The sequence below is a fragment of the Lontra canadensis genome, unplaced genomic scaffold (assembly GCF_010015895.1).
Source record: "Lontra canadensis isolate GAN:19392208 unplaced genomic scaffold, GSC_riverotter_1.0 scaffold87, whole genome shotgun sequence".
Lineage (NCBI taxonomy): Eukaryota > Metazoa > Chordata > Mammalia > Carnivora > Mustelidae > Lontra > Lontra canadensis.
In genome coordinates, this window is record NW_022631081.1 from 7347979 (window position 1) to 7356697 (window position 8719).

The 8719-nt window shown below is 42.7% G+C and overlaps 1 non-coding gene and 1 gene segment (V, D, J or C); one reads left to right on the top strand and one right to left on the bottom strand.

Annotated features, from left to right (window-relative positions):
- Positions 1-3078: 3078 nt before the first annotated feature.
- LOC116882716 lies at positions 3079-3606 on the top strand. The segment is given in 2 exon segments: positions 3079-3164; positions 3260-3606. Coding segments are annotated over 2 exon segments (393 nt in total).
- A 996-nt stretch (positions 3607-4602) lies between these two features.
- LOC116882827 lies at positions 4603-4705 on the bottom strand. Its single transcript, XR_004385708.1, has one exon. It is a non-coding gene; the product is annotated as a U6 spliceosomal RNA (small nuclear RNA).
- Between the last annotated feature and the right edge of the window lie 4014 nt (positions 4706-8719).

The following is an 8719-nucleotide window of genomic DNA, read 5'->3' on the forward strand; positions in this document are numbered from 1 at the left end:
ACTCTGACACCAAGTCATTCTAGAGGGCACTGGTCCCTAACACAGTGGTCAGGTCTCAGCCACTGTCCCAAATGTTGCCAGGGAGTCCCCATTACCCACATACCTGTGGTTTGACCACACAGCTGCTTCCGCTTGGATTCTTTACACAGAAAAACTCAGAGCATCTTTTCCCTTTTTATTTCTCTGTCCACAAACCTTACTCAGGTTCCTTGTCATAGCTCAGAGAGGGACACAACCAGATACAGATGGGGGCAAATTTACATGACAGTGTCCTCCCTCTTAGGCTGTAAAGTGGATAAGAAAGACCTGGCTTAGCCCAGTCTCAGCTCTATGACCTCTGGGACTGTAACCACCAGGATCTGAAGCCCTCTCCTCCTCATGATCCTCTCTCACTGCACAGGTAGGGACAAACATTGGAGTGGCAGGGAAGCCCCTCCAATCTGTGTAGGTGCCCCTGATCTAATCCCTTGTCAGCTGCCAAGTGGCCCCAATTCCATTATGAATGTGTGACTTTGTTATAGGTTCACTGTCCCAGCCTGTGGTGACCCAGCCACCCTCACTCTCTGCATCTCTGGGAACAACAGCCAGACTCACCTGCATCTTGAGCAGTGGCTTCAGTGTTGGCAGTTATAACATATACTGATACCAGCAGAAGCCAGGGAGCCCTCCCCAGTATCTGCTGAACTACTACTCAGACACAAGCACACAACTGAGACCTGATGTCCCCGGCTGGTTCCCTGTCTGCAAAGATGCCTCGGCCAATTCAGGGCTTCTGCTCATCTTTGCGCTGCAAGCTGAGGAAGAGGCTGACTATTGCTGTGTGATTGGACAACAGGGCTTCTCACAGTTACACAGACCAATGGAGACATGGAACTGAACGCTCCACCTGCTCAGAGTCTTGTTCTATGACCATGTAAAAAATGTATATACACAAACTACTTGTATTTACCACCTAGCTTATGATGGGTCTACTCTCGATTATCCATTCAGTGATGCTATGGCTTCAAGAAAAAAAAAATCAGCAAATGCTTCAATGTCATGATGATGACATTTCCTGGCCATTTTTCTGGGATAAAGCCAGATTCTGTCCTACAGCCCCCCCCCTTGGAAATAAATAAAACTAGTGTTTCTTTATATTTATCCTCAACAGAGCTCAGGGACAATCTCAATAGGTAGTCAGTCTTCCACAACATGAACTCCTCCCTGCCAGGTGTCAGAGCAGAGATCCACGCTTCCTGCTCAGGATCCTGTGCCCAGGACTGGCCAATGCATCCTCTGCTCCATGGATGAGGCTCCAGGATGTGAGATGCTGTTTGAGGGCACACACCTGGGAGGGGTTGGCTTGGAATATTTGCTGGCCATCTGAGCATTCTGCTGTGAATTCAAGGAAAGAGTAAATTTGGGGCTTGAAGCTAGGGGCCCTGTTATGAGCCAGGAGAGTATGGGAGATGTTTAATCATTGCTGGAAAAGGGAGAGCATGTCCCAGAGATTCTGGGGGAATGAGGTCTATGGGGGTGAGACTCTGCTACAGCCAACACCACTCAGGGCCCATGGAGACTCCCCTGAATGTGTTTTCCTGAGCCCACAATCAGGGTCTCTTACTTGCTCACCCCCATACCTTATTAGAGCTTCTGTGAGGTCAGGCTGTGGGATGTCCAAAGCATAGATTCCCCCAAAAGTATATGTGTCACTGCCCCTGTGAAGCTCTTGGTGACTCCAGATTTGAGGCCACCATTACTTGCCCAGGTAAGAAGAAATACTGGGGATTCATATGAAATTGTTACCAAGGCTCAGACTGAGACCCTATGCTTGTACTTGGGGCAGTATGAAGGATGATCCTCATTCCAACCACATTCCCCAGATCCAACTGTGTTATCAGGAACTCTTTTACTGTCTCTTGACGTCATTCTGAGGAGGGACTGAATATCATTTTTATAGAGATAAATACAATCAAATGTCACACAGAGCTCCTGCCACGGCCAAATAATGAAAGCTGAACAAGATTCATGGGGCACTGAAGAAGGGGAAGTTTATGGAAGCAACTGCTCAAGCATTGAACACATATGGAAAACACTAACATTTCCCATTAAACTTCTAAACTGAGACTCTCTCTCTCTCTCTCTCTCTCTCTCTATATATATATATATATATACACATATATACATATATACACACATACTTATATTATATAAATACATATGTGTGTATGTATTTATATACATACATATATGTGTGTATATATATATATATATATATATATATATAGCCAAGAAAGCATTGCATTTGTTTTTTCAGGGAGACTCTACAAGACAGTGCACAACTCAGAAAACATGAGGATCACTTTCCAGCTCTTTCCCTGGAAACTACACACAGCAGCTCAGTATCAAGACACTAGGATTTTGAAATGTGTATGTTATCATCTGTGCTTTATCTACATTTATTCTGTATGTGTGACAGCAAACTGTCCATAGGTATTAGAGAAGTCTAGGACAGTTTATTTTTTGAGTCTGGAAACATGCAGAAGATTGTGCATATCAATAAATCTTAATTATTCATTTGCCTTATGTCATTGTGGTTTACTAAGGAATCTTAGGGACAGCAGGGGAAACGACGTACTAAGAATTGGTCCTCAGATGTGTGTATAGAGAGGGAACTCTAGAGCTGCAGAAATCAGCCGGGCTCTCAGGGCTTTGGGATGCAGGACCTGCTGCACCTTGTGACCAGTAAGGGGAGCTGTTGGACTGCCCTGTGATCCCTACAGAGTTGCTCACTGTAGAACATTCACTCAAGAGAAATGACTTGGGGACTGGGTGCTGTCCTCCATAACAGGGGTTCAGCAGCTGTGTCTTCTCAGGTCTGGCACAGTCCCTGGAGCAAGTACATACTTGTGATCTCAGCAGGTGCTTCCTCCCAGGACTCTCCCCAGGGGTTGAAACCAAACACCATCCTCCCCAGTATGTGGTGGGAGCTGAACTCCAGCACCAGGGCTCTGGGAGGGGCTGTGTAGTCACTGGATGGACCCCATTTGCATGGGCAGCCCCGCCTATGGCAGAGAGTTTAGGAGAAAAGGAAGTCTGGGGCAGCCCAACACAAGTGGGGTCCTGTATCTATGTCACCATGGCCTGGATTCCTGTCCTCTTCATGCTCCTCTCCCAGTGTACAGGTAGGGACAGGTCTCAGGGAACTTTGGAAACCTTCAAAGTCAGTCTTCATGAACTCAGGGTCATGAGAAATTTCTATGTTTCTCTCTGTTTGCAGGTTCCCTCTCCCAGCCAAGGCTGACTCAGCCACCATCTCTCTCTGCCTTTCTCAGAACAACAGCCAGACTCAGCGGCAACCTGAGCAGTGGCTTCAGTGTCGGGAGTTATAACATATACTGGTACCAGCAGAAGCCAGGGAGCCTTCCCAGGTATCTCCTGTGGTTCTACTCAGACTCAGATAAGCACCAGGGCTCGGGGGTCCCCAGCCGCTTCTCTGGCTCCAAAGATGCCAATGCAGGGCTTCTACTCATCTCTGGGCTCCAGCCTGAGGACGAGGCTGACTATTACTGTGCTATATACCATAGCAGTGGCAGCAGCTATCATTACTCCCAATGTCTCAGATAACAAGGAAGTGAGACAAAAAACCAGAGATCTTGCCTCTGAGCCTCTTTAATTGAGAAACTTCTCTGGAGGCTCCTGTAGGGTAGAGTACTCTGTGGGAAGGCCTGTCCTTGAGGAGGAGGGAGTGACACACTGATTGTGCTGTTGCCTGAGACAGCACAGGTGCCCCAGTAATGTAGGAAAGAACATTATCACTCAAAGCCAATGGCAATGAAAGAAATCTTGAGACTTCTTTGGTGCAACAAACGTGGTTTTATTAAAACACAGGGACAGGACCCATGAGCAGAAAAGCTGCAGTGGAGACAAACAGAGTGACCCATTATATATTTTCAACTTGGGAGGGGGTTAGGGATTGTGTAAGTCTCTAAATAATTTTGGAAGTTTTCCAGGACCTTGTGGGGGCTAACTATTGTTAGGAAAATGTGATTTGTTACCCTCTAATAAACCCTTAGACACGAGACCCATCAGGTATATATCGGTGGACCATATGCTTGGGGGATGATTGCCAACACATTTCTAGGGGGGTTTAAAGATAAAGGTAATTTCTTAAGGACTATTTATAAGTTAAAGTAGACTGACAGGATCATGGGGATTGGGCTAAGTTTGTCTTTTACCCTTAGCAAGAGATTAACATGGGGGCAGTTGAGTTCCTAGAGCGATGTCACTCAGCCTGTTTCAAGGACTTGTAATTGGGCTGTAGTAATAAGGAAATTTAATATTTTTCTTATGTGATCGTTTCCCACATCAGGGGTATGGCCACAACCACCATGATCAAATTGACATCATTACCATTACATGCAGAGAAACCTGATACCCAACAGTCTGGCCATTGTCCCCCAGAACTCCACCCTCTGTGGCCCCCAACCCCCTCCTGTCTGCAGTGAGTTCCCTACTGTGCACATTTCAGAGACTGAATCACAGAACAGGTGCCCTTGTAAGTATTCTATTTAATGGCATGAGAAACCCGTGCATTTCTGTGGGGACATCACCACCATCTGTAAATATTTGGATTGCCTCACTTATTTGTATGTCATCTTTGTCCAGAAACCATGCTAAGCTTCTGTATGGCTCCAATTTTAATGCATAGGCCGTCAAAAGGAGTGTAATTTTTCATAGTGGTCTATAATTAAGGATTTCAAATATTTTCATTTTTCTTTTCCAATGTCTATTATCCCCTTGTTATTTTTATTTTGTACATTGTGCATACTCCCTTTTTTTAATTTTATTTTTTATAAACATATATTTTCCCCCCCAGGGGTACAGGTCTGTGAATCTCCAGGTTTACAAACTTCACAGCACTCACCATAGCACATACCCTACCCAATGTCCATAACCCCACCCCCCCTCCCAACCCCCCTTCCCCCAGCAACCCTCAGTTTGTTTTGTGAGATTAAGAGTCACTTATGGTTTGTCTCCCTCCCAATCCCAACTTGTTTCATTTACTCTTCTCTTACCCCATTAACCCCCCATGTTGCATCTCCTCTCCCTCATATCAGGGAGATCATATGATAGTTGTCTTTCTCCGCTTGACTCATTTCGCTAAGCATGATACCCTCTAGTTCCATCCACGTTGTCGCAAATGGCAAGAATTCATTTCTTTTGATGGCTGCGTAGTATTCCATTGTATATATATACCACTTCTTCTTTTTCCATTCGTCTGTTGATGGACATCTAGGTTCTTTCCATAGTTTGGCTATTGTAGACATTGCTGCTATAAACATTCGGGTGCACGTGACCCTTCGGATCACTACGTTTGTATCTTTAGGGTAAATACCCAGCAGTGCAATTGCTGGGTCATAGGGTAGTTCTATTTTCAACATTTTGAGGAACCTCCATGCTGTTTTCCATGGAGGTTCCAGAGTGGTTGCACCAGCTTGCATTCCCACCAACAGTGTAGGAGGGTTCCCCTTTCTCCGCATCCTCGCCAGCATCTGTCATTTCCGGACTTGTTAATTTTAGCCATTCTGACTGGTGTGAGGTGGTATCTCATTGTGGTTTTGATTTGTATTTCCCTGATGCCGAGTGATATGGAGCACTTTTTCATGTGTCTGTTGGCCATCTGGATGTCTTCTTTGCAGAAATGTCTGTTCATGTCTTCTGCCCATTTCTTGATTGGATTATTTGTTCTTTGGGTGTTGAGTTTGCTAAGTTCTTTATAGATTCTGGACACTAGCCCTTTATCTGATATGCCGTTTGCAAATATCTTATCCGATTCTGTCAGTTGTCTTTTGGTGTTGTGAACGGTTTCCTTTGCTGTGCAAAAGCTTTTGATCTTGATAAAATCCCAATAGTTCATTTTTGCCCTTGCTTCCCTTGCCTTTGGCGATGTTCCTAGGAAGATGTTGCTGCGGCTGAGGTCGAAGAGGTTGCTGCCTGTGTTCTCCTCAAGGATTTGGATGGATTCCTTTCTCACATTGAGGTCCTTCATCCATTTGAGTCTATTTTCATGTGTGGTGTAAAGAAATGATCCAATTTCATTTTCTGCATGTGGCTGTCCAATTTTCCCAATACCATTTATTGAAGAGGCTGCCTTTTTTTCCATTGGACATTCTTTCCTGCTTTGTCGAAGATTAGTTGACCATAGAGTTGAGGGTCTATTTCTGGGCTCTCTATTCTGTTCCATTGATCTATGTGTCTGTTTTTGTGCCAGTACCATGCTGTCTTGATGATGACAGCTTAGTAATAGAGCTTGAAGTCCGGAATTGTGATGCCACCAACTTTGGCTTTCTTTTTCAATATTCCATTGGCTATTCGTGGTCTTTTCTGGTTCCATATAAATTTTAGGATTATTTGTTCCATTTCTTTGAAAAAAAATGGATGGTACTTTGATAGGAATTGCATTAAATGTGTAGATTGCTTTAGGTAGCATAGACATTTTCACAATATTTATTCTTCCAATCCAGGATCATGGAACATTTTTCCATTTCTTTGTGTCTTCCTCAATTTCTTTCATGAGTACTTTATAGTTTTCTGTGTATAGATTCTTAGTCTCTTTGGTTAGGTTTACTCCTAGGTATCTTATAGTTTTGGGTGCAATTGTAAATGGGATGGACTCCTTAATTTCTCTTTCTTCTGTCTTGTTGTTGGTGTAGAGAAATGCGACTGATTTCTGTGCATTGATTTTATATCCTGACACTTTACTGAATTCCTGTACAAGTTCTAGCAGTTTTGGAGTGGAGTCCTTTGGCTTTTCCACATATAGTATCATATCATCTGCGAAGAGTGATAGTTTGACTTCTTCTTTGCTGATTTGGATGCCTTTAATTTCTTTTTGTTGTCTGATTGCTGAGGCTAGGACTTCTAGTACTATGTTGAATAGCAGTGGTGATAACGGACATCCCTGCCGTGTTCCTGACCTTAGCGGAAAAGCTTTCAGTTTTTCTCCATTGAGAATGATATTTGCGATGGGTTTTTCATAGATGGGTTTGATAATATTGAGGTATGTGCCTTCTATCCCTACACTTTGAAGAGTTTTGATCAGCAAGGGATGCTGTACTTTGTCAAATGCTTTTTCAGCATCTATGGAGAGTATCATATGGTTCTTGTTCTTTCTTTTATTAATATGTTGTATCACATTGATTGATTTGCAGATGTTGAACCAACCTTGCAGCCCTGGAATAAATCCCACTTGGTCGTGGTGAATAATCCTTTTAATGTACTGTTGAATCCTATTGGCTAGTATTTTGGTGAGAATTTTTGCATCTGTGTTCATCAAGGATATTGGTCTGTAGTTCTCTTTTTTGATGGGATCCTTGTCTGGTTTGGGGATCAAGGTGATGCTGGCCTCATAAAATGAGTTTGGAAGTTTTCCTTCCATTTCTATTTTTTGGAACAGTCTCAGGAGAATAGGAATTAGTTCTTCTTTAAATGTTTGATAGAATTCCCCCGGGAAGCCATCTGGCCCTGGGCTTTTGTTTGTTTGGAGATTTTTGATGACTGTTTCAATCTCCTTACTGGTTATGGGTCTGTTCAGGCTTTCTATTTCTTCCTGGTTCAGTTGTGGTAGTTTATATGTCTCTAGGAATGCATCCATTTCTTCCAGATTGTCAAATTTGTTGGCATAGAGTTGCTCATAATATGTTCTTATAATTGTCTGTATTTCTTTGGTGTTCGTTGTGATCTGTCCTCTTTCATTCATGATTTTATTTATTTGGGTCCTTTCTCTTTTCTTTTTGATAAGTCTGGCCAGGGGCTTATCAATCTTATTAATTCTTTCAAAGAACCAGCTCCTAGTTTCCTTGATTTGTTCTATTTTTTTTTTTTTTGGTTTCTATTTCATTGATTTCTGCTCTGATCTTTATGATTTCTCTTCTCCTGCTGGGTTTAGGGTTTCTTTCTTGTTCTTTCTCCAGCTCCTTTAGGTGTAGGGTTAGGTTGTGTACCTGAGACCTTTCTTGTTTCTTGAGAAAGGCTTGTACCGCTATATATTTTCCTCTCAGGACTGCCTTTATTGTGTCCCACAGATTTTGAACTGTTGTATTTTCATTATCATTTGTTTCCATGATTTTTTTCAATTCTTCTTTAATTTCCTGGTTGACCCATTCATTCTTTAGAAGGATGCTGTTTAGTCGCCATGTATTTGGGTTCTTTCCAAATTTCCTCTTGCGATTGAGTTCTAGCTTCAGAGCATTGTGGTCTGAAAATATGCAGGGAATGATCCCAATCTTTTGATACCGGTTGAGACCTGATTTAGAACCAAGGATGTGATCTATTCTGGAGAATGTTTCATGTGCACTAGAGAAGAATGTGTATTCTGTTGCTTTGGGATGAAATGTTCTGAATATATCTGTGATGTCCATCTGGTCCAGTGTGTCATTTAAGGCCTTTATTTCCTTGTTGATCTTTTGCTTGGATGATCTGCCCATTTCAGTGAGGGGAGTGTTAAAGTCCCCTACTATTATTGTATAATTGCCGATGTGTTTCTTTGATTTTGTTATTAATTGGTTTATATAGTTGGCTGCTCCCACGTTAGGGGCATAGATATTTACAATTGTTAGATCTTCTTGTTGGATAGATCCTTTGAGTATGATATAGTGTCCTTCTTCATCTCTTATTATAGTCTTTGGTTTAAAATCTAATTGATCTGATATAAGGATTGCCACTCCTGCTTTCTTCT